The following is a 26,394-nucleotide window of genomic DNA, read 5'->3' as shown; positions in this document are numbered from 1 at the left end:
AAGCTGCATTTGTGTTTTTGGTTCCTAGGAGAAAATAAGCTGGTAGGGGACCTTCTGGTCTTAGGAGGAGCCACGTTATACGGTATCTCCAACGTCTGGGAAGAATACATCATCCGAACCCTGAGTCGAGTGGAATTTCTGGGGATGATTGGACTCTTCGGGGCTTTTTTCAGTGGAATTCAATTGTGAGTAAAAATAATAAGAAATTCAGACAGTAGAGACTCTTGGGGCTTATTCTAATTATTTTCATTAAGGTACAGTGGGTCTCTTTATTTTATAAAAATCAAGGCTGGAAACCTTTCACTAACCTCCTCCATGAAACCTGAAAACTCAATATCTTTCTTAGTAAATTTCTTCAAAACTAAAGAAGTTTATTATCAATGATTAGAAAACCACCTAGTGGACTTTGAACACAATTTACAAGAAAACAGTAGAAGTACATTGATTCTCCTAAGCCAGCCAGTGGTTTTACTTAGAGAAGTAGAATAACAAAGTGTAAATGCCATGATTTGATGCACTTTTGAAAAGGGACACCTGTTTACTAGTGACAACTCCTACTAGAAAACTTATAGTTTAAGTTGGTCCTTTCCTAAGTTTACTCTTTTATTGCCCATGGATTTGCCTGAAGGAACCATATTTCAAATTCATCAATTAGAAGTTTGGTGTTCCTCTTTTCCTTAAACAGTTGAAGATGAAACACAGACATTCACCAAGCATCAGAAAGTCCAAAACACCAATTTTGCAATAATCCTTCATTGGAGCATATAAGTCATCACTGACTAGTGCCTCAGAATTGTAGTGAGAATAAGTGTCAGACAAAGCATACTTTTCCATCAATAAAGACCATCTGTTTTAGTTTCACGTAAGGGGTGAAGAATGATGGTACGGTCCGCAGTCTAATTTCACCAAATCCTTTTCTACAAAGCAAGTAATTCTAATTTCACCAAATCCCTTTCTGCAAGGCAGGTGCTTTATAATTGTTTTGGTTCAGTATCTGAAATTATTTATGGAAGATATTTTGGCATCACCTTAAACATGTTTTTTTTTTTTAAGATTTTATTTATTTGAGAGAGAGTGAGAGTGAGAGAGAGCATGAGAGCAGGGTGAGGGGCAGAGGGAGAAGCAGACTCCCTGCTGAGCAGGGAACCTGATGCGGGGCTCGATCCCAGGACCCTGGGATCATGACCTGAGCCGAAGGCAGACACTTAACGACTGAGCTACCCAGGCGCCCCACCTTAAACATGTTTTGCCAGTAGGCTGTTTCCAAGAATCCTCCAAATTTTGGTATCCCGAGATACAGGGGAAAAGCTCCATAGCAAACGAGGCACGAAGATGGGGAAAGTCTTTGAAAAGGATTTATTTTTGATTCATTTTGAAAGTGGGATGGCACTTTAAAGCTCCTAAATTTGGTGCTTCAGCTTTGTGAGAGGGAAAGAAATTGCCTGGTTCAACTATTCATGACCAACATTTTGTAGATAGATGGCTCATTTTATGGATTATTATTCCTGAATCCAAAAAACGTCATCAGATATCCAGCACTCGTTTGCTTCAGTTACAGTCCATTCGAGCTAATGGAGCCCCTCAGCGCTACTGCTGCCAAAATAATGGAAGTGGCCCATGGCTGTGTACGGCAAATGGGGCGCACTGAGGGTACGCTGCTACCAACATACTTCTGGTGGAGCGGGGCCAGTTTCCCCTCCGGGTCCTCTTAGAGTGGTTCTCAAAGCATGTTTCTCTGGCCGGCAGCACCTGGCACGGCAGGAGAACTTGCCAGAGATGCACATCTATGGGCCCCACCCAGACCTGCTGAGCCGTGGGATGGGGCACGAGAAACGGTTTCAACAGGCTTTCCAGATGGCTTTTTTGTACCGTAGGGTTTGAGAACCACTGCCCTAGAGAATCCTCAATCAGAAAACTGACTTAAAAAAAAAAAAAAAACCTACAACAACAAACCTGGTTACACCTGCAAGCACAGAAATTTTCCATACCTCACCATTGGCTTTTCAGAACGCATCCAAGCAAGAAGAAATCAAGGCCGCAGGCTGACTCTTTGGGGAAAAGGCCAGTGGAAGGTTGGAGCGCCATGCCCCTGACACACCCTCACCTCTGCTGGCCACACCTTCCGGGGAAACCTCAGGCTGCCAAAGTAGACTTCCCCGTCCCTGGCCCAAGGTTATCTTTGCAATGTGGCTGGTTGTTTCGTGACTTGTATAAATCTGGTAAATGAAAAAAGAAGAAAAAAAAAGAAGTAGGACGCATTATAATCTTGCTCATCAGGTCCGCTTTCTTTGAATTTGCAGAGCCATAATGGAGCACAAGGAGCTGTTAAAGGTGCCCTGGGATTGGCAAATAGGTAAGGAGTTTGCTCACCTAAAAATGCTGTTTTTAGGGATATGTTTGAAGAGTGATACGTGTGGGCATGGGGCATGAACCATGAAAGGATTCAGAACGCAGAGGACAAAGGAAAATGAAATCCCTTGTCATTTTAGGAATTCTTGTACACAGTGAGAGACTAAACTGTGTGATTCATAATGTTTCCTACTTGAGCTTCTGCCCATTATCATTGTCAAGATGCCATTAGTGTAGACACAGAAGTATGTTATTAGGTTAAAGACCAACCAGAAAGAAAAAATGCCCAGAGGCAGTGGTGGGACCTAAATGACAGCAATTTTCTCTAGCCAAGAAACACAAAACCAATGTGATCGTTAAAAAGTGGCACTTTAGTAAAGGGGGAAAAAATGAACAAAAAGACATAAAAGGAAACAACGTAATGGGCGTTTTGAGCCCATAAAAACCTTTTCAGAAGGGAGGACTTCGCACATAAGAAATGGTTAATTGATCTCCAAGTGGACTTGGTGGAAAATACCAGATACGGTTCGAGCTAGTTAATAGTCATCCGGGGTATCTCAGATTCCACCTGTTTCGAAAATCACTTTTCTCTTAAAAAAAAAAAAAAATAGGACAAGGATTTAAGATCCTGGGTGATTGCTATAATGATCACACGCAAGCCCTAAAAGGAAATAGCATTTAAAACCTTCTGCCTAGATATCCCTTCAGTGTCTATACCAAGACGCATGGGGGCCAGCAGTGAGCACAGCGCTTGGCTTATAAGGGTGCTTGGAAAATGCTCGCACTGTGAATGTGGGTGCGAGGTGAAGCCAGATCGCCCACACTGAAGCTGGCTGCTGGAGCCACCTCCAGCTTATGTGAGTTTTGATGAGATTGACGGCTTCAGTCCAATTCTGCTTCCACCAGCAAGGACAGCAATGACGTAGCTTCCCGGCACCACTTTACCTACCCCCCGCCTGGAAGCATCCAAGGCCAGCTTGCTGCTGACATAATCCCCTCTGAAGGCACCCAGCCAGCTACAGAGTCGGGCATGACTCTCCCTGGGGGTTATCGCAAGTGACTTCAAGGGCTGACCAGCTCTTGTGTCTGTCACAGAATCCTGCCATTTATTTTCTTTTGAGTTTTGCTATAGAATGTTACCATTAAAAGAAAATCACTAGAGGAGGGGGTGCGGGGTGGAGGGGAGGGGCAGCCGGGAAAGGAAACCAGCTGCAGGTTACAGATGCCTTTGCCTTTGGGACTCTCGGAGCCAGGAAACAAAATGTGACCCGTACTTGGTAACACTTCACCCGCAGTGGTATAAATTCATTTCATAGTAATAGTCACAGCAATGATCGAAAATAATTTGTCCTCTAATGATATGGATGTCATGTGCATGTCCACCGAGGTTCTATTCTAATTCAGTGTTAATTAAATGTGGCGTCAAAAGGTAGTTTTACTCTTAACTCTCCTCTTGCCATTAAACTGTCAGTCCCCTGTAGTCCAAGCTGATGGAAGGTGGTATAAATTTAAGGAATACATTATAGAGCCATCAGTTTAATTCCCGGTTGGAAATGAGGCTGAAATGGGCAAGAAAGGAAGCCAGATATTCATCCTTTTCTTTCCAAAGCGTCGATAAGGTTAGGTTTAAGATTTTTTACACGAGGGCTACCTCTGTCCTCGTTACCTCATCCTGACCAACTACACAGTGTCATCGTCTAGCTCAGTTCTGGGCATATAACATTCAGTGAATAAATGTTTACTAAATGAGTGAATGAGTGAATGGCAAGCAAAGGGGATGGGGCCTGTTCTGCCCTCTCTCATCTTTCAAAATATAGACAACAGGGAAGTGGTGGGGCAGTAGCGGGAGGTCTAGCCTTGACGGTGCTCTTTCTTCCTGGGGAACCGGGAGATGGCATACTAGCTCTGGGGACCGAGAGGCAAGGAGATATCAGGTGGGAGTCAGCATCCTCTCTAGCATCCCTGCACTCCTTGGGAAGTCACCCAAGAGTGCCGGGCTCTGATCGCTGTGTCTGGTGGAAAGCTCACAGCGTCTTAGTTAAGAGACCAAAATCTAAGACTCTTCATCTCCCACCATCTGTCAAAGCGTTTCTCTGCCTCCCCTTTCTCCACATCAGCAATCCCCCTCACACGGTCTCTTGGACAGCTCATGTGGTTGACATTTTATCAAAGTAAAAAGATTTTTTTTCTACGGAGCAAGTGGGATAATAAATGTATTCTGCGCTTGGAAGGCATTTTTTAAAACGGATTCCATTATTTTCCTATAACACTTGCAAGATCTAGAGAGTAATTCAAAGCAAGAAGACCATCTTTATTTTTGTGTGCTTTATTTCTTTGTTTTACCCTACCCAACAGAGAGCCTGGGTCTGGTTATGTAATCGTTAAATTCGAGTAAAATGTACAACCTAACAGAGCTCAAATGTCCGGTGGAGCAGGTGTGTTCAAATCACCGTCAGAAATCCAATAAATGGCTTCAACATTCCCTTTATCCCATTTACCATATTGTGTTAAAGGACGTGTGAACAAATACAAACTGATGTGAGAGCCAAACTCAAAGGAAAGAAAAAGTGTGCTGTGGATCATCAAGCACAGGTTCATGGTATACAGGGGCTCTTCTCGGCCCTTGTGGGGGGTGCTCATTTTGGTTTGGGTTTTCTCCTGGAGGCCAAAGTAAGAGATTTGACCTTTCCCTGCAGCTGGAGTAATGGGACGACAGAGCAGGAAGGACCTTAAGTATAATTAAGAACGCACCCTTTTTACCAAGGCTGAATCAGAGGCCTGGGGAGGTGAGGTCACCAAGGAGGCGCACGGCTGCCTGTGGGGGGGCGGGGATGGGTACGGATGTGCTCTCTCTGAACACGCCCCGCCCACCTCAGGCCCTTGGCTGACTTAGCCATCTTTAAGAATTAAAAATAATGCTTTAAAAATCTAGTATATTCAAAGGAAAGTGAAAGAACATCAGTGGGATCACAAAGGGATGAGATAAAACATATTCAGCATACACGGACACACGTGTATATCATATCTATCATATCTAAATGTATATCATAAGTCATACATCATGTATTTGTCATATATATATTATATATAAAATGAGATGCTCATTAGAATCACATCAGCTGCTCCATCAAAGCCCTGCTTCTCTTCATAATAATTAAGCAATATAGATTGGTGGTATGTGCTCAGAATTTAAAGTCTGGCAGCCTGTGTCCTGAGGGCAAGTTACTCAACCTCTGTATGCTGGTTTTTCCTGTTTATTCACAGATCTATCTGTTTCTTACCCTTCCTCCACTCTGCATTTCAGAGGCTGACTCATGCAAACTATACTTTCCAGGCTGTCCTGTTAAGGGGCTTCCAAATAGATTTGGCCAATGGGAGGCAGTAGGAGACTGGAGGGTGGGAGGAAGAAAGAAACCAGGGTGTGTCTCCCTGTTTCTCTCTGTTCAGGGTCAGGTCTCTAGAAATGGCTGCGTGCCCTCTGAGTGACTGATTGTACCTTTGCTGGGCTTTCCCCTTTGGACCCCTGGGAACATGGCCTCCTCCCTGGCTCTCTCTAGTTCCAGGAGTGTGAATAACTTCCTGCTATTGCTAATCTCTGGGGTGCCTCATCATCCCTTTTCCCCTTATCCCCCACTCAAGCACCTTTGTGACTTGTGCCCCATATTAAATATCCTCTATTGAACCTGTGGTATGGACTATTTCTTAACTGATACACTCTATTAGCCTGTTTCCTTCCCTGTATAAAAAGGGTAACAATAGTAATGGTGTTCTATGGTTGTAGATATTATTTAATGCATCTGAAGTACATGGCACATAGCGAGCACACAATCAATATGAACTGATAGTATTCTTTCTCACTTCTTTAACTTAAATCTCTTTAGTGCATGAGGACAACAGCTACCAAATGCTGTCTTTTGTGAGAGAGAAAGCATTGCAAAGAAGAAATGGCTACACACATACCTTGTCTATAAAGGTAGTTGTTGCAGCCATTATATAGCTGTCAGTCAAAAACTTACTCAGTTCATTTGTTTGATCACATGGATTATTTGACTGAAAACCCTGCATGGAGAGCCCATTGAGTCTTCAGATTTATTGCGAACATCCACGAACTAGCTCATGTCCACCTCCGAACAGCACATCAGCAAATTGCACCAACACTGCCTCCCCATTTCAGTGTGATCATGAGTTCATGTGGCTGACTACGCTCTGCTCGAAAAACAGGATGTTCCCACGCAAAAACATTGGTTGACCTAGCAAAGCGGTGAACTGTGATGGTGCAGATATTCCATCCCTGTCCCCCTAAATTTAATTCCTGCAGTTTTTAAAAATAGGCTTAGAGTGTTTAAGCTTGAAGCACCCTGACGTCTCCTGATGAGTAGAGCGAAACTCTGCGGTGGATCTAGTTCTCTCCTCTCCGTGGCTCACCAGTCAGACGGTCACCGCTTCTCTGAGCCCACTAATTATATATCCAGCTCCTCACTGGACAGATCCTCTTGGGTGATGCGTGAGCATCTAAAACTAACACGTGCAACACAGAGCTTTTTATTTCCCCTGAAAACCTGTCCTCTCTCCGTTCTCTGCATCTCAGTAAATGGCGCTGTAGTTCACCCAGTTTCTAAACTAACCAGAAACTCATGAGAACCCATGGGTATCATTCCTGGCCCCTTTCTCCAGTCTATCATCAGGGCTTGCTGAGTGCCCCCAAACCCAGCCACTCTCCTCCATCTCCACTGCCATCCCAAGCAGAGCCACCAGCCTCTCCTGCCTAGACTAGGACACTGCCCTTCTCGCTGGTCTGCCATCCCTTCTTGGCATAGCAGCCGGAGTCCTCGTGTAAGGATGTGGGTCCGGTGTTAGCCGCCGGCCACCAGCTCCTCAATGGCTTCCTCTTACAGCTAGAACAAGATGTTGATTTCCTTCCTAGACCTACACAGCCCTGCATAATCCATCCTCTGCCTAATTTTCCACCCTCATCCCTTCCCACTGCCCCATTCTGTTCATTCTGCACAGATGTCCTGGCCCCTGGCAGCTCCAGGAACACATCAGGGTTTTTCATTTGCAGATCTTGCCTAAAATGTTCTTGCCCTGGCTCCTCCCTGGCCATCTCCTTTCAGTCCTTCAGCATTCAGAGGAAATGCCACTTGCACAAAGAAGCATTAGCTAGTCACCCTTAATGAAGCAAGCCCCCTGCCATTCCCTAAAACGAACATTCTTTTCCCCATCTTAGCATTAAAGCAACCCTAAGGTTCTCCTCTATTCTGTTTTCCATTGCTTTGCTAGCTGAGGGTAGAGTAGGTCCTCAGGGAATACGTGGTTGAGTAATTGAGTGAATATAAAACGTCAGGTCCCACATGTGAGAGTCTACAGTGTGCCAGGTAAGGTGATGGAAGGGTAGGATTCTGGAGCTTTCGAACTCAATCATATTTAATCTAAATCAGTGATGCAATTAAAAAAAAAAAGGCTCTGGTGCCTGGACTGTGTTCTGACCAAGTTTGATTTTTAGTGGAGTTTTAGTAGATTAATTTAAGGATATAGCTTGTTCTTCGTCTTTTAAATCCCAGATTTTTTGAAGGAATACTGAATTAATTTTATGTCTTTTCCTGCACTGATCATAAATTATTTAGTATTGCACTTTTAGTAACTTGGTTAAAAAGAAAATGAATTATAAGTAGCATGAAACCCAATTACAGGAGAATTGACTGTTTTTAGGGAATTAGAACTTGTGATGGAGTCAGAAGCTATCTGATATTACTATGGCAGAATATCCGCAAGAGGACTTGTACTTGACCGAGCAAGGAAAGTGGTTCTTCCAGTTTCCTCTTAGGGCATTTCCACCACACTAGAGGGGGCTGTTGTACTGAGTTTGCTTACTTAATGTTCAGAATAATCTTTTCATATAGATTTGACGTGGCTTTCCTTAAACTGAGAATCAGAAGTGTATAGGATGATGATTTATGCCCTTATATACTTTTCATATGGGAACACCAAATTTCTCTTCGGAGGAACCACTAATATTCATAGTCAAAGGACTAGGTGTCCAGTACCTACCAAATCCTCCCCAATTCACAGGATTCAGAAGAAACAATCATCCCACAGCCCACACCAGACACATTTACTCAAGGATTCCTCTGGAAAGGTTGGATGCTTTTATTATATTAAAATGCCCAAAGATCCACTGAATTATATTACTTATGCTTATTCTTTGCTTTATTTTGTCAAGGTAGAGAATGAGCATTATTTTTGTACATTTGTATTGTATCTCGACCTAGTAAAAGGTAAACCAAATTCTGCATTTAGCCCCAAACTCCTGCTTGGGACCCAGCAAAATTATGTACTTATGGAATTAGTACCAGCAATCGTAGATCTAGTTATATTGAGAGAGAATTTTAGAGGATGGGAGGCTGACCATATGGCATTTTAAGGACTTTTTTTTAAATCTTTCTGTTTTACAACACTTAGTTCTCTGATGGTCTATGAAGCATTTACCTAACGACTTCTAAAACAGCAGAGCCTACGTGTGAGAACCCGCAGTATGCTAGGGAAGGTGATGAGGAAGTAGGACTCTGTTTGTTGGGGTGTAGGACTGAGCAGGATGCACAAATCTGGAAGAAATTCACAGGTCATCTTGTGCTTGGAGAATGAAGTGGTCTGCCCAAGGCCACCCAGTTAGGATTCCAATTCTGACTTAGTCCACATCTCTGTGATATGTTAGCCCTTCCATCCTGAGGACTATGTAATTATTCATCACTGTGAGCAATACGTGGAACCCAGTAGTTTTGTTCCCATTTTGCAAACAAAAAAGAGATTTAAAAAAATGCTTTAAAAGACATAGATAGTAAAAGTAGAGTACAGCACCACTGGAAATAGAATTAAGAAGCCTTGATCCCGTATTCGGACTCTAGCCACTAAGAGGCACTCCTTCCCAGAAAAAGCAAAATATCAGCTATGTGGTGCGAAGCAGAAAGTTCATTTTCCACATGAAGATTTTTACTTTTTATTTTATGTTTTAGCTGTCTATTACCCTAATAAAATCTGTTAGCAGAGTGAAGAAAAACTCCTGTGTGCGAGGTAAACGGTGCGCGCCGGCCCCCTTCTCCCACGCGCTGGGGGTACTCAGAGGCCCCGGAGAAGGCTGTCAGTCACTTCTCTTTCCTCTCCCCTCAGGACTGCTCTACGTTGGCTTTAGCGCCTGCATGTTTGGTCTCTACAGCTTCATGCCAGTCGTCATAAAGAAAACCAGCGCCACTTCGGTCAACCTCTCCCTGCTCACAGCAGATTTGTACAGCCTGTTCTGCGGACTGTTTCTCTTCCACTACAAGGTAAGTTGAGTCAGTGCTCCTCTGTGAAGATAATACTTGGTGGGAAATATCACATATAAGTGGAAATGCCCTGCAGTAGAATGCCCCTTTTGTGCAGACAAGTGGGAGTGCAACTCTGTGTGCTCACCCCTGCCGTCCCCCCCACCCCCCACCACCCCGGGATCTGGGTATTCACATTTCCACTGGAACACAGAGGCAACATTTTGTCACAAGAGACCAATAACTACAGGCCCTTGAAAGGGAAAAAGATAAGGGAAGGGCTTTTGGATGGTGGGAGACAGTTTTTTCTGATACCATTCACCCCAGAAGCTTACTCTTTTTCCAACCTAAAGCTAGGAAGATTTGTACAATTCCCAAACTAGAACCACAAAATGGATTCTACCAAAGGCACTCGCAGGGTACATTCTCATTGGAGCAAAGATCCAGTGCCTGCAATTTCTGTTTTGCAGATATTTTCATAGCAGGCATGAATGGGAAATGCTAATGCACTCGAAATACTGTTTCTTCACCGAAAGATTAGGGCTTGGAGTAAATGAATGCAGAGAACTTGTGAAGCATTTACAGTTCAGATATCAGCCCAAGGAAAAGAAGGAAGTGTTCGGTCTAAAGATAGCAGTCTCTTCAAATGCAAGACGACCCACACGCTCACCCACGGCAGGCAGGACTCATCCGTTACAGCTCACTGAAGTCAGATGCCATCTTGTAAACACTGCACTGACTTCAGACATTAACAATTGATTAGGATTGGTATAGGAGAAGAGACCCATTTCCCATTCCTTAACTAGTCCTATAAGATAAGGGTCAGCGGGGACTATGACCAGGGTGAAAAAGGACGAGTATGAAATATCCAAACCAGATAAGACCAAACTAGGACAGGGAAAGAAGAGAGGCAGAAGAAAGAGATACTACTCCAACCACTTCTAGCCAAGGGCTTCATCAGTGATGTTACAGTTAACACCACCAGCCCACGGGTGTGGCCCGCTGATGGTGCCTCTTGGTGGGCAGGGCATCTTCAACCAGGTCAAACTGGGTTGGAGGTTCCCTGAGAAGTGCGGAGCTAGAGGGAGTATGTACTTGAGATGACCTGAGGCAAAGCAGCGGAAGTGAATAATCGGAAATATGACTGGATAAGCCAAAGTCATAGCCAAGAACCAGACTAAGTAGGGCAGGCAGGGGTGGAAAAGTGGTCACAAACGAGGTTAGCAGAGATGACCAGAAGCAGATCTGGAAGACGAGAGGTGGAGAAAATGGCTATGGCAGAAGACAGGGATAAGGTGGCCAGTCCCTATTTTACAAGGAGCCCTGTGCCCAGTGTGGTGGCCAAAATGACAGCTGAAAGAAACTGTAGGACTGGGCAGGCTTTATACATCGTTTGTGATTGGTTTTGTCTAGATGGTCCCATCTCTGTCTCCTGAGCACACCCTGGTCCTCACTAGGGCAGAAAGAAAAGTCACAGCACATTCCCCCATTGCTCCCCGCCACACAGCTGGGAGGACCAGCTTCCCTGAGCAGCCCCCGGCAACACACCCAGCTCTTTTCCAGAGCCCTGATCTTACAGTATGGCACGGTGGCCATCATTTTTCTTCTCTACTCTACGGTCAGGCATCCACAGCTAGTGTGTTCCCAAGTGTGACTTGGATTGCCAGCAGTGATTCCTGTGGTTGTTTCACTAAGCTCCTGAAATAGACAGATCTCCTGAATCCTCCTTAAGGAAAGATGACTGGAACCTTTTCTGACTGAGGATCGCAGGTGCTTCTCGAGCAGCCAAGATCCAGTCCGGCCCTCAGCGTTCCTCATGGCAGCCTTCCCGAGAGTCTCCTTTCCCCAGAGGGACTGGCTCACCCTTCAGATCCATGGGCCACACCTCTGAGCCACAGAACCGGGATCTGGGGATATGTCTGGGGAAGTCTGCACTATTACTAGGCTCCCCTGTGAAGCCGATGTTCTCTGACAGCTGGGAGGGACACCTGAAGAGCGCCCATTCCTATTGGAGTGTCTCTCCTTACGCTTGCACTGACTTCTGGTTAGACCTGGGGCTCTCCTCGTGAACGAGCGTCAGTTCTAACTCTCCGCCATCCATCTTCCCCTCCCAGGCTTTGTGGGTTACTACTTACTTAGGATAAGGAAGTTTACTGAAGAGGAAGCCATGTAGTAATCCTTCATCATGCCATCAGAAGGGAGGCTGTGTTCGCTGAAAATTGTGTTCATCAATTCGGAGGTGTCATGGCTGTTTTTATTTCTTAAAGCAATGTTTCACTATATACATATATTGTGTTGCTATCTAACAGATACATTTCTTTAATGCAACGATGGATTCAACACAATAAGTATTTTCTCTAGTTAAAATTGATTCCTATTGTCTTTTTTTAAATTAAACTTTCAAGATAATAATAGATTCACATGCAGTTTTAAGAAATAATACAGGGAGATCCCCATTTGCCCTTTACCTAGTTTCCCCCATTGGTAACATCTTGCAAAACTATAGCACAACGTCAGGATATGAACACCGAGGCCATGAGCACACAGAGCATGTTCACCCCCAGGAGGGCTCACGTTGCCTTTCACAGCCGTACCTACCTGCCTCTCACCCACCTCCGTAGTGCTGCAAAGCCTCGCTTCTGTTCTCCGTCTCTCTAAATTTGTCACTTCAAGGATGGCATGTACAGTATATAACCTTTTGGGTTTGACTTTTTTCACTCAGCATAATTCTCTAGAGATTCATACAGATTGTTTCGTATGTCAGTGGCCCATTCCTGTTTATTGCTGAGCACTATTCAATGATATGGATGTACCACTTTTATTTAACCACTCCCTCAGTGAAGGACATCTGGGTTTTCTCTACTGGGGGCTATTACAAATAAAGCTGCTCTGAACATTTATGTACAGGTTCTTCCATGAACAGTTTTCGCTCTGAAATAAACACCCAAGAGTCCAATTGCCAGGCATATGGTCGTAACATGTTCAGTTTTATAAGAAACTGCCAGACTGCTTTCCAGAGTGGTCTGTTGTCTTTTATTAGAAATACATATTCATCGTGAGAAAGTCAGAAAATACAGATAAGTACTATTACACGTTGGTACAATTTTATAGTATATATGTTAATTTTATGGTAACCAATGTTACAATATAGACAATGCTCTACTTCTTTCCCTTCACTCTCAGTGTACTTACAGTTGACTCCTCACCTCTTAGTTCTTGAATAAACACTGCCTTGTAGTGTTCTTTAATTGTTTTATGAACAATGGTATTTATTATCTGCAAAAAAATAAGTTAAATACTCAAATCTAAAAATTAAAAAAACAACAACTTCCCTTTGCCTATTTTCTAAAAGAATCTTCCAAGCAGTGCTTGAATTTGCAGTCAAATAGTCATTGTTTAGAAAATCCAGTATTTTTTTTTCTGGGATCCAGCTTGCCTGCCTCTGAAATTGGCCTTGGGCTTCCCAGAGATGGGAGGCGCTCTAGAGCTGGGGAGAAGGGTGGGTCTGAGTGGCTTGTAGGTTTCCCACTACAGCCACATGGGCCATCTCAGAAAATTGATTTTTAAATAATGCTTATTGAAGGTACCTTTATCATTATGAGCAGTTTCTAGTCAATGGAAAAATCATGGCAAATTTTACAAAATTCAAAAATGGTGATGTCAGGGGATGGAGTGTGTGTGTGTGTGTGTGTGTGTGTTTAGGGATGGGGAAAAGGTGGTTATATTTTCATGTGTCTTCTTTGAAGAAATGTCTATTTAAATTTCTTGCCCATTTTAATTTGGTAATTTGCTTTTTAATCATTGTAATATTTCTTTATATGCTGGGTGGTATACACCTATCAGATATATGATGTGTAAATATTTTCTCCCATTCGGTGGTTGCTTTTTATTTTCTTGTTAGTTTCCTTGGAAGCATAAAAGTTTTTAATTTTGATGAAGTCCAATTTATCAATCTGGTTATACTTTTTAAAACATGAAAGGAACCAGGCCAAATCCCACCATGGACCCCAGGGCCACCAAGTCTTCCCTGGTGGTCCCCAACAATGCCCTTGTCCAGGGCTGCTCAGTAGTGATTGCCAGTTACCTCAAATTGCCTGCTCTGAGGGGATGGATGAAAGTCACAGCCTAAGGAAGAGAAAATCCAGTTCAGGGAGGGTGACTTTAACTATGTAAAGAGCGTAGTGGGGAAGAGAGTTTAAGCCAGTGACCCTCAACCTCGGCTGCACATGGGAATCACCTGAGAGTTTTAAGAATACTGATGCTTGGGTCCCACTCCCACTGATTCTGATTTAGGCAGTCTGCAGGACAGCCTGGGCTTGAGATTTCTAAAGGCTCCCTAGATGATCCTATTATGCGGCTGCAGGCATGTGGACCTAGGACCAAAGGGCAAAGATTATAAGATTATGGCTAACTATAAAGAAATCTTGTTAGCACTTAGTCATCCGAAAGTGGAATTGACTGTCTTGGGAGTTCTTTTCGCTGGAGGAAGCTGGACAAGAATGAGAGAGGAACAATGTGGAGGGGCCTCCCCCTTCAGTACTGAGGATTGACGGGGGACCTCTGAGATCTCATTTGGTTTTACTACAGTCTGCATGTATAGTTTATTCCTTCACTTAATCATGATGCCTCTACTCTAAATAACCTTCTGGTTGGGTTATAAATATCTGCAAGTTGAAAGGGGAGGGCTATTTGCTCACGGATGTTGCTTACCCAGGCAGAACTAAATGATTAAATGAACCTCTCCTGCCCAACACTGATTATTTGCTTTTTCTCACTTTCCACCCTTGGAAAAAAAACCCATTCCCTTCCTCACCCATCAGTCCACTGTCTGCACCTTCTCTGCCTCTTTTGAGTGCTGATTGCCGTGCTGACTGGACAATGAAGCCCCACGTCCCAAGGAGGCAAATGACTGGATCCTGCATTAGACGCCCTGCATGGTGTAGTGCTCTCACAAACTCTATTTTACAAGACTTTTGAGAAGTGGTTATATATTTCTGTTCTTATTACCCGACAACAGTATTGAATCCAGAACACTAAATCCATAGCAATCCATGGAAGGTATAGGAAATTAGCTTTTTTTTTTTTTTTTTTTTTTTTTAAGATTTTATTTATTTATTTGACAGAGACAGAGTGAGAGAAGGAACGCAAGCAGGGGGAGTGGGAGAGGGAGAAGCAGGCTTCCCGCTGAGCAGGGAGCCCGATGCGGGGCTCAATCCCAGGACCCTGGGACCATGACCTGAGCCGAAGGCAGATGCCCAACGACTGAGCCACCCAGGCGCCCCGGAAATTAGCTTTATTGGGCCTCAGAGATCCCCCAAAACCAAACCCAGGAAGGGATTTCCATGAGAGCTTTACAATTTGATGGTGTGTTGGCTTTTCAAGGTTAAAGCTCGATCAGTTATGAACTCTATCCCCTTATATTTATTGTACAAACAGGACACTTTTGAAATAGAAAGGATTCGATTCCTATGGCTGCTCAAACGAATTACCACATAGTTAGTGACTTACACCAACACAGATTTATTATCTTACAGCATTGGAGGTCAGAAGTCTCACTGGGCTAAAATTGTGGAGAGCTGTGTGGTTTCTGGAGGCTCTAGAGGAGAATCTGTTTCCTTGCACTTTCCAGCTTCTAGAGGTGGTCTGCTGTCCTTGGCTCGTGGCCCCTTCCTCTATCTGGAAAGCCAGCAGGATAGCATCTTCAAATCTGACCCTGTGGGAGAATCTGGGGCCTACCCAGATCATCCAGGATAATCTCTCCAGCTCCTTGATTCAATCACATCTGCAGAGTCCCTTTTACCACATAGAGTAACGTATCCAGAGGAGCCAGGGATTAGGATGTGAAGGGGGCCATTATTCCACCTACCACAAGAAGAGTATTAATTAACTCAAGTATTAATTAACTCAAAACAAGTGAGGGTACACTGGCACCAAGCCGGGCCGGCTGGGACAGGTTGCTGTGCTCTTTAGAAGCTGCATCTGGTCAATGAAGACACCTTCTCCACCTAGACAGACACTGTGCTCTGTTGAATTTCCCGACTGATTTTTAAAGTCATTCTGGTTATGTGCTCATATGTGACTTTAGCAAAGAGAACACTCAGTCATGCGCAGAGGAAAAGGATTGGGGTGGGAGGGCCACCGGATGTCTCTTGGGTGAAGTATGAATTCAGCAGCCTGGGGTGACAAACAGAGCACGGCCTGCCAAGTCAAAGGAGCCTAGATTTAAAGTGTGGCTTCTTTTTAGTCTTTAAGTACTTTGGGACAGTTATTTATTCTTTCCCAACTTCAAGGTGATAAGACCTACCTTATGGAGTTTTTGAAAGGATTAGATAATGTATAAATGGCGACCAGTCTTGATGTGTTTCTCTGATTAAATGTATGTCTCAGAATTAGTAATCCCTGCCTCATTCCATTTTTAAGATACTAACTTATTTTAAGATTTTGTAACTAGGTGTAGCTTTTAACAATTTTTTGTGAGTTTTTCTCTTACTCCTTGTTGGAAAAGGCAAAACTGGGTCTCATCCATACAAGTTTAGAAAATATTATATCCATCATTTTCAGCTGAATTCCTTGATTCCCTCATTGCTTACAATAGAATTTTTAGGTGATAGCCGTAAATACAAAGCTTTGGGGGGCTGTTAAAATAAAATGCCAATAAATTCTTTTACAATATGCCATCATATGCTGAACATTCTTCAGGAAAATAGCAGCCAATGTTGAATATGCAGAATATTCCCTTTTGCTTGACATTTAAAATAGAAAATGGCTTACTTCACACATTTTGCTATTACTTTTCCAAGGCTTAATACTGCCACAGAATAGCTATAATAAAGTTGAGAGTAATTTCATAAGAAGCTGTTATTTTTGTAGCTGTATCAAAATAAACATGAAATTGATAGAAAAGAAATGAACGTCATAAGTTCTCTCCAAGTTCCCTTTAAACTCTCCCCCTAGACCACTGGCTTATATGGTTCCCCACACTGAGCAGCCTGAAACCACAGGTGATCTGGTTGGAAGAGTAACATTTTAGGAAAGTAAGGGCTCCATAAAAACTTATACTCTACCATCGGGAAAATATTTTTATCATCCAAACATTCACTAAAAAAAAGGGGAGAGGGGTGCCTGGGTGGCTCAGTCATTAAGTGTCTGCCTTCGGCTCAGGTCATGATCCCAGGGTCCTGGGATGGAGCCCCACATCGGGCTCCCTGCTCTGCGGGAAGCCTGCTTCTCCCTCTCCCACTCCCCCTGCTTGTGTTCCTGCTCTCGCTATCTCTTTCTCTGTCAAATAAATAAATAAAAGTCTTTAAAAAAAAAAAGGGGGGGAGAGAGAAATTTCAAAATCCTGTGTCCAACGAGTCTACTTCAACTATTCTGGGTAATGTGATTCATGTGAATTTTTTAGAATTTCATCTGTATGTGTTCATTAGACAACATGCTGCATGGTTTAGCCTCATCTTTATCCCCGATAAATTTTTCATAATTGCTGTGAGTTGTTTTCGACAAATAATCATAAAAGTTTCGTACATTGTCAGCTACCTATTCTAGCAATCCAGATTACATCCTCGGAGGACAGGTGTAGAGTCTCATGATCCTCCCTGACCCCATCTGTCAGCCACTAAAAATTTCATCCTACAAGTGCCAGTTTCTCTTACTGGTTTTGTTGTTCATACTGTTGTTGTTATAAGAGATTTGGCAAGAAAAGTTTAATACCCTGGATGTGGGGGATAATTTAATAACATACGATTATACACAAAATTTAAAAGAACTTCATTCAGCAAATATTTATTTATTCTCCGCCTGCTATGTGCCAGGCACTGTTTTGGTGCTCAACTTTTCATTTATAAATAAAGATGACAAGAACACCCAAAATCACCAGGTGGATTAATGCAAAGGCTAGGATTCCAAGCCAATGAAACTTGAATAGACCAGCCATCTCAAGCATCCTGAACATCTGAGTGCCAGTGCCAGAGAGTTTGCAGAGATTGCGTTAACAGTGGAATCTTTCATTAGCTGTGGATCAGAATCTGGAGCCAAGCAACCGTGTTGATCCTCTGCAGTGCTGAGCAGTTTGAGTAATGGAACTGCACTTGAAAAGCCAGGTCAGGCAGCCTCAGCCTGTGGCAGCCGCTGAGCATAAAAGCAATAGTGCACATCTTCCTTACAAAAATACCCTCATAAGCAGCTTGCTGTATTTCTTTTTGTAAGAATGACATCTTCAAACGCTATGATTTTTAAGTTTATAGTACTAAAATATGATTATAAATGGGAGGTTTTTAAATTAGTACTTAGCCTTTTGACTCTTTTTATTTTTTTATTTTTTTTAAAGATTTTATTTATTTATTTGACAGAGAGAGACACAGCAAGAGAGGGAACACAAGCAGGGGGAGTGGGAGAGGGAGAAGCAGACTCCCCGTGGAGCAGGGAGCCCGATGTGGGGCTCGATCCCAGGACCCTGGGATCATGACCTGAGCCGAAGGCAGACGCTTAACGACTGAGCCACCCAGGCACCCCATCTTTTTATATATTTTAAACTGTCACTGGTGAGTAGGGAATTGGAGAAATTGGCATCATTGAGGCCCCAAAGCATTTCACATGAAATACCGAGGTGATAGAGCGATGAATGTTTGAACTTGGTTTCCTCCTGCCTGGAAACTCAGTACAGTGTCTTTTGAAATCACCATCTTTCTTTCTTTCTTTCTTTTTTAAAAGATTTTATTTATTTATTTGACACAGAGAGAGAGAGAGATAACAAGAGCAGGAGCACAAGCAGGGGGGAGCGGGAGAGGGAGAAGCAGGCTTCCCGTGGAACAGGGAGCCCGACGTGGGGCTCGATCCCAGGACCCTGGGATCATGACCTGAGCCAAAGGTGGACACCCAACAACTGAGCCACCCAGGCGTCCCAAGATGGCCATCTTTCTAAATTAGTTAGGGTAAGTGTTGCTAGCTTCTCTGGGTGGGAGAGAGTGCTTCTCATGCAGCCATTCAGAAACCCAGACTCCTTCCATCTTGTGGCTCTGCCATCCTCGCGGGTAGGGATTAACAAACCGTGATCTGTGAGCCAGCCCCTTTTTTTGTCAAATATAGTTTTATTGGAGTGCACCTGTGCCCATTTCTTTATATATTAACCACAGCTGCTGTTGCTCTACAGCAATAGCTTTGAGTAGTTGTGACAGAGACCGCATGACCCACGTGCCTAAAATATTTACTATCTAGCCCTTTAAGAAAAAATTTGCCAGCCCCTGAGCTAGGTTTTTGGAGTCCTTTGCAGGGCTATCTGTTGAGACAACTTGGAGACTTTTATGGCTGTGTCTAGAGTAGTATACATAACCTCCTCCTTGTTCTTTTGGCCAGAACTCTGGCACATGGCCACACCTAATTGCAAGGGAGGCTGGGAAATGTAGTCAAGTTGTTTGTAGAGGAAGAAAAGAAAATAGGTTTAGTGAACACATAGCCAATCTCTGCCACCTTAGCAATTTCCATTTGCTAGAAGTTTTGGAAGGATTAGAGAAATTGGGGATAAACTGTGAGGCAAGTCCAGACCAGTGGCCAGAAGTCAAAACTCCTTTTACGTAAATCTATTCATAAACTCCACATGACAAACAAATACTGTGAACTCACATCATCAGGACAAGCTGTAAGGGAAAATGGAATGAGCTAGAGGAGTTGCAGAAGTTTCAAATGGAAAGGCTTGTGGTTGCCCTGGAGTGTGGCCAGGAAAAACCAGCTAGTTGTCTCCCAGGAGAATGCATGGGATGTGTTTTTCACCAGGTGCACAGCCCAACCCCTCCTGCATACTCAGACACCCAATTTTGTCACCAGACCTATGTGTGTCTGTCTCCCGTGGACTAGAATGTTAATGACACAAGCTCACAGAAATCAGAGCATCAGCTTGCTGAGATAAAGAACAAAGGTTGGCTCAAACATGAGGGCTGAAGCAGAGCCACCACTCTGCACATCTTCAGGGGCTCCCATGGATGGAAAACTTGTTGTCAACTCTCTATTTAAAGTGTTGAGAGTTTTTATGTACTGCCTTCTATGAAAGGGAATACCATCCCTCCTTTATTTCCTGACTTCTTTGTACTGTTTTCATATTATCAATGATTTTAATAGTTAATTTTTATCAATATAATCCCTAGGCGTTTTAAGCCCATTTCCTTGAAATGTAGGTTCTTCTTTTCTGAATTCTTTATTTTGCTTTACTCTTACTTGGCTGGGTTTCATACATGGTCAGGAAGTAATGTATGGTTGTACAGGCTGTCCACAGTGCAATTTGCCCATCTTTAGGGAATATTTTCACGCAGATGGTAGTCAAGTGCCCTGAAGAAAGGAAGACTTCATAGTCACTGGAAAAATGCCATCGGGCTGGTGGTGGGTCTCTCCGGAAAAGTTCAGAGGGGCTGTTATCTCCCAAGTCTTTGCTTCCTTGAAAAAATTTCTTATATGTATTTGTATTCAAAGGATAATTTTCCTAGGTTACATTTTCTTTTTCTCAGAACTTTATAGTTACTGGGATTTGTTTTGTTTTTTGAAAAATTGAGCATTGCCCCCAGTCCTTTTCAATCTCTTGAGTTACTGGATTTTATCATTCAGTAGTTTGGGGGTTTTCCCAAAAAGAGCCCACAGGTGTCACATCTTTGGGCTCTTCTTGTTTGGGAATATCTCTGATGTCTTTACACTTGTAGGTCAGCTTAGTCTATGACCTGTCCCACTCCCAGGGGTGCAATTCCTTGGTGGCCTTGAACTGCCCCCTCCCCCAGTTCACTAAAGAGCCCCAGATAATGGTGGATTCCAATCCTCTCCCACCCCGCCTCCTTGAGAATATGAGGAAGTAGGAAAGTGTTTTTGTTCCTGAGAATGTTTCCTTGATTTTTTCCTGAGTTTGCTTAATCACCACTTAACCTACTCTCTCCAAATTAGAGATCTGAAAGTATATTCACCAAAATGTGAACATGAGTCCAAGGATAGACAGAATGGCAGAGTTGTCACATGCCTGAGTCCAAGCTCCAGAGTCAGAACCCCCCGGGTGTTAATTTCAGCTCACTCTCTAGCAAGGGGTTCCTAGCTTTTCTGTGCTATGGGTCCCTTTGTTGGTCTGGTAAGCCTAGAGAGATCCCTTTCACAGTGTTTTTAAATGTCTAAAATAAAATACGTAGCATTACAAAGCAGGCTGATTATATTAAAATAAAGTTTTCAAGATATTTTTAAATGGGATGATATAGTAATATCCAAATCATGGCATCTAGAAGCACACCTGATAACTACTGTCATTTCAAAACAGTGATGAGTACAGATCTGGAAAGTCTGCAGCAATTGTAATGTGATATGAAAATATATGTGATTTCTATTGGCTAAAAGTCTAAGATACTGCTAATACTAATGGAGCTCATCGCTTACGTTTATCATGAAGAAATGCTAAATGTCAGTTAGAGGTCAGTGAAAATAAAAATCCTGGGTTTATGCCTAGGTTTACAGCACCCCTGAATTCGGTACAGGAACCCGTGATGCTACCAGTTATACAGCCTTATGCAAAAATTACTTAACTTCTCTCACCTGTAATTTCTCCATCAGCAAGTGGGGGTCTAATAGTAGATACAGTGTAACTAGCCGCATCAGGGCTCCCTGTATAGAAATGAATATAAGAATGTAAATCACTTACTGCAGTGTCTGGCACAGTGAATGCTCAACAAATGCCATTATTAAGGAAGGTAGAACTTTGAGTGCTTATATTTTATGTTCTGCACCCTTTTAAGTATAGCGTAAATTATGTATTGGTGAAACAATATGCATATATTATTTTTATAATCATAAAACAATAAAGTTATTTTTACTTTGAAAATATATAAAGTGAGCAATCCCATCAAATCAAAAGGGGTCTAAATACATATCTCTGCCATTGAAAAATGGGACCAAATTGCACCCAAACACTGATTAGGAGGTTCTAAGTGCTTTACTCTCAGTTTTAATGGACAAACAGGAGCACAAAGGGAAGGTGCTTCTTTGTGTCTGTTTTCCTCATTATTTTCACATAACCAAAACTCTTCGCTCATTATATTGCTAAGCACTAACTTAGTCATAGGCCTGGTCTCTGTCTCATTTAAGTCTTTTTGGGGATGTGGTTTTATTTTAAGAATAAATACATTGTGAACCATTGTATGGAATCTCAAATTTAGCAAGGTCACTCAGTTGAACTTGAATGTAAATTTGCTGAGTGCTTTCACGTCCAGGTCCTTCTTGATGCTGCACAGAACCAGACATTAATGTGCAGGAGAGAGGCTGCCTCCCATTGCTCTGTGGGGATTTGTCTCAGCAGTTATTGATTGCCTTGGTATTTCCTTTGTGTACTAACCAGTCCTACCTTTAGATAAAAGGACTGACCTTATGTAAGAAGTAAGTAGTAAGCTCGGGATGACAGAGGCAGGGCATGTCTCCTTCTCTGCTGGATCCCTGACATCTAGTACAGTGCCTGGCACAGTAAGTGTTTGGCAATGATTTATTCAATGAAAGGCTTATCTCTACAAGAAACGTTAAAGGTTAAACTTCAGTTTTCAAGGCTGAACATTATCTAGGAATGTTCACATAAGAAGCAAAAAAGCTGTTGATTGATATGGACGCTTTACATCTCAAGTTGATGCAACCAGCTGAAAAGTAAAAAAAAAAAAAAAATAGATTCCACAATAGCAAGCCACTACTTTGATTCATTCTTTGGTTGAACTGATGGAGTGCTCAGAGAAAAACAAGTTCAATGTCATAGTAGCTATTACAGTATCATGGGGGAGTGCAAGAGTGGAGCTCACATGAGGGGTGGAAAACTTGCTGAGAAATTTATTCTATTCATAAGAAAAATCATATCTAACATTCAGATTTATTATTCATAAGTCATTCCACAGTGAAATTGTGAACTGAGTCATTCATTATCACATACTATATTTCCATGTCTATATTTATATTATTGATGTGTCTACATGCACAGAGGTCAGCAAACTGGTCTGTAAGAGATCAGATGGTACATATTTCAGGCTTTACAAGCCAAGCAGCCTCTGTCACAGCTACTCAGCACTGCTACGGACATGGCTCTCTTCCAGTAAAACTTTACAAAACCAGGCAGCTGCCGGATTTGTTAGCTGACTGACCCCCAATGTAAACTACACCTGTCCTTGCAGACTTTTCACTAATCTTCAGCCCCAGGAAACAGCCATTTCCTCTGCAAAGTGCGTCACTAGTAAAGCTGCTGAGAGCTCTACACAAAACATTACAAATCTCTTTGCACTTCAAATGTACAGACTTGCTCTTACGGCTAATTGTAATAATTTCTACCTCACTTTAGAATAAGTGCTGTATGTGCCTTCTGTTTTGGTTCTTGGTGGCGTGGAAGGCCATATCTGTTAGGTTTGTGATGAGGATATCCATGGCATGCGTGCAGTCCAGAGAAATGTCTTCAGTGTTTTGCTTTATCGTTTTCATTTTACATGGAGGAATGAGTGGGGTGCCAATGCAAAGCAGTAGCCCGGAGCGAAGATGTAAAAGGGAAGGGATATTAAAGTCATCACTTACTGAGCAGGATGGAGCAAAGGCATCTGTAGACATCGAGTGAATTCCAAAAGTCGTATGCATAGAGTGTACCTCAGAAAGACCAGCAATATCAGATCAGGACAATAATATTATCAAATTAACTTTCCCAGAATCACGTGTCCAGAAAAAAGAGGCCCTTATACACACAAGCTAGTTTGACAGTAAAGGAAGATATTTCAAGTGACCAATCTCTCTACAGTTTGGTGATAACTCACCGTTCCCATCTCCTTCAAAATTATAGAGAGAGACATCATAGATGGGTCATGGATGCCAAATTTAGGGGACACCTCTAGATTCTGATTTTTTAAAAACATGTTTATATAGTAGTAACCCAAAGTTCAAATGTTTTTAAGTCTTAAGACATTAGATCATTTTATCTTTATAACAAGTACGAAATTTAATTTAAGGGGGGAATAAGAAACTAACTGTTGTTGAATGTCACATTTTTGATAGCACACCATGGATTTTGAAGATTAGACAATACTGTGGAAATGTAGTGATAATGATGTTGTAAGATTTTATTATGGAATAACCAAATATTCTGGGCCCAAGGCCAATACTTCTTAGTGATATTCTGGAATTGGAAAGTGAGTCTTGAGGGTTATTTAAGCAAAGGTGGCAGCTATTCATCAGGTACCCAAATTTTTATTTAGAAAAAGAATTGATTAATTATTAAAACGATAAAATGATTTCTTCCGTGACATCTGTCACATCATGATATTCTTTACAATCAATTACTCATCTATTTATTTCATTTTTCTGTCTTTCCTGCCATTACCAGGTACGTGTGAGAGAAGGAAATAAAGAATTCCAGTATGGCTGTAGGAGAGCTCATTTTTCTTTTTGTCAAAGGTTTCCCCCTTCCACAGCCATGCTAATATTTCTTGATGATTGTTCAATTCTATGCATTGAGAAAGAACAGTATCCATCTTCATCAATAATCCATTAAGGTTGTTCCAAGATCTGTTGAATTAAAGTTGTGTCCTTGCCCTATGCAATAGAGATATGGACTGCTCTTAGAAGCTTGAAAATAAGGAATGAAAGAACAAAAAGAATTACTATGTTGCAATGCAATTAATGAAGCAATTGGGAGATGGGAAGAGAATTAGGTGGAGGGTCAAGGCCTTGGGAGGCCTTGGGAGGGTCAAGGCACTACGTCAACTGTCACTACAAGCACTCTACTGAACCTGCCTCACCTTCTGCTTCCTCAGCTCCAAGATGTTCGTCATAGTCCTTTCATACTTCTCAGAGGGGTTGGTTTTTTAAAAAAATGATAAGAGATGAAAATACTTTGGAGGAAGTTGACAGTAGCTTTTTTTGCTAAGATTATCATACTTAAGTAGTATTGTTATTAATTGTGCTTTCCTAAATACGGTTCTCAGAACACTTCTCAGGAATGGAGACCAATGGAGAAATGGGAGAACTTCATAGATTAAATATTGGCAGGAATTACACCTACAACAACACAACCCTAGAAGATGTTAAGTGTAGATCCTCTCTGTGTAAGGATATGGTATGTGAAAATAGGGGAATAAATGCACCATGAGAAATGCTTAGAAAAGAATCACATACTTCAGAACAGTCAGCTTCAGTCATTGAGATTCAGTCTTAATTTCTCTCTGTTGATCCTCCTCTAAAATGCATTCTTTTCTATTTCTCCTGCCATCATCTTAGTTCAGACCACCATCATCTCTCATTTAGGCCATTGCAATAGTCTCTTGGTCTGCCTGCTTCCCCTTATTCCTCTCTACAATTAATCACCTACCAGCAGCCAGAGTGGTCCATTTAAAACACCAATTAGATTACACTCTCTTCTGCTGAACACTCTTCTTTCTCATTGCATTTTTTTATTATTATGTTAATCACCATACATTATTAGTTTTTGATGTAGTGTTCCATGATTCATTGTTTGCGTATAACACCCAGTGCTCCATGCAGAACGTGCCCTCTTTAATATCTCATTGCATTTTGAGCAAAATTTAAATGCCGTGCTCACCTCTAATGGCCTACACACCGTTCCTATGCTTTTATGGCTCCAGCCTCCACTCTCGACACTTGCCCACCATACTGTTTCCCTATCTTCTTCTTAGAAAGGAAGAAATAATTGTAGCTTCCTCATGAGTTATTAAGAAGGTGAATAGTGTAAATCCCATTAAACGGTGCCTAGTACAGAGGATGCATTCAACTATGAATTACTACTAAGCGTTAGACATCAGTGACATTGGCTGCCCTTCCCGTTCTAGAACTAGCTGTGCCCTTTCCTCCTTGGGACCTTTGCTTTTGATGTCCCTCTGCCTGGACTGCTCTTTCCCAGCTCCTCCCATGGCTGCTTCAGTCTCAACCCCAGGGCTTCGTCTGCAAAGAACACTTCCCCTCAGTATCTAAGTGGCTTCCACCAAACTCTCACATCACCCTGCCCCGTGTTTGTTTCCTATGTTCATAATGTTTCCCAAAATCATATTACAGATTAATTCCTTCAACTGTTTTCAGTCTCTCCCACAACAGACTGGAATCTAAGAATGGAGTTCTACCCATCTTATTTACCACTGTATCCCCAGCTCAGGAAACTGTAGAAACTCAGTGTTTCTGATGGACAGTGAGGTGATAACTAGGGTCTCAGCTCACAGTTAAGCTCAGTTATTGAATGAATAATTCATTGTTGAGTCTATTAGTTCTATACAGCTGCTGTAACAGATTACCACAGACTTGGTGGCTTAAGACAACAGAAATTTATTCTCTCACAGTTCTGAGGACCAGAAGTCCAAAATCTGTTTTAGAGTGGTCTGCACCCCAGCAGACTCTCAGCCTAGGGTGGGTGATGGTCCAGTGAGACCAAAGAAAAGACCCAGAGGCAAGGATCAAGATGTAGGTTTACTTATGCAAAGGGAGCATCTGCTGCTGGGATCTACGTGCAGCCAGTTTTTAGATCATAGCAACTTAACCCTGCAACTCTCAGTAGCCCTTCCCCTCCTTGCCTGGCCAGCATTTCCAAAAAATCAAGACCTGCCACATGGACACTCTTCGTTACAAGGGAGACACTCCAGGTTGGCCACCCCCTGAGCCCCTGACCTTGAACCCTGAACAACACACTGCTATGCATCCTGCCTGATGGGAATACAGAAGGAGGACAAGATCTCTACATTTTCAAGATAGTGATTAACAGAGGCATTCAGGGTAT

The 26,394-nt window shown here is 42.5% G+C and overlaps 1 protein-coding gene across 3 annotated transcripts in view; it reads left to right on the top strand.

Moving 5' to 3' along the window:
• SLC35F1 (solute carrier family 35 member F1) overlaps window positions 1-26,394 on the top strand; it is a 384,542-nt gene that overhangs the window by 346,577 nt on the left and 11,571 nt on the right. For all 3 annotated transcript variants that reach the window (XM_078054804.1, XM_078054805.1, XM_078054806.1), the window contains exons 5-7: window positions 29-185; window positions 2,301-2,353; window positions 9,514-9,668. In XM_078054804.1, the coding sequence (XP_077910930.1) occupies window positions 29-185; window positions 2,301-2,353; window positions 9,514-9,668 (365 nt within the window). The remainder of the gene's footprint in view (window positions 1-28; window positions 186-2,300; window positions 2,354-9,513; window positions 9,669-26,394) is intronic.

The sequence above is a fragment of the Halichoerus grypus genome, chromosome 9, assembly GCF_964656455.1.
Source record: "Halichoerus grypus chromosome 9, mHalGry1.hap1.1, whole genome shotgun sequence".
NCBI lineage: Eukaryota > Metazoa > Chordata > Mammalia > Carnivora > Phocidae > Halichoerus > Halichoerus grypus.
The sequence above is the reverse complement of the archived record's forward strand: the minus strand, read 5'-3'. Positions and strand labels throughout refer to the sequence as shown.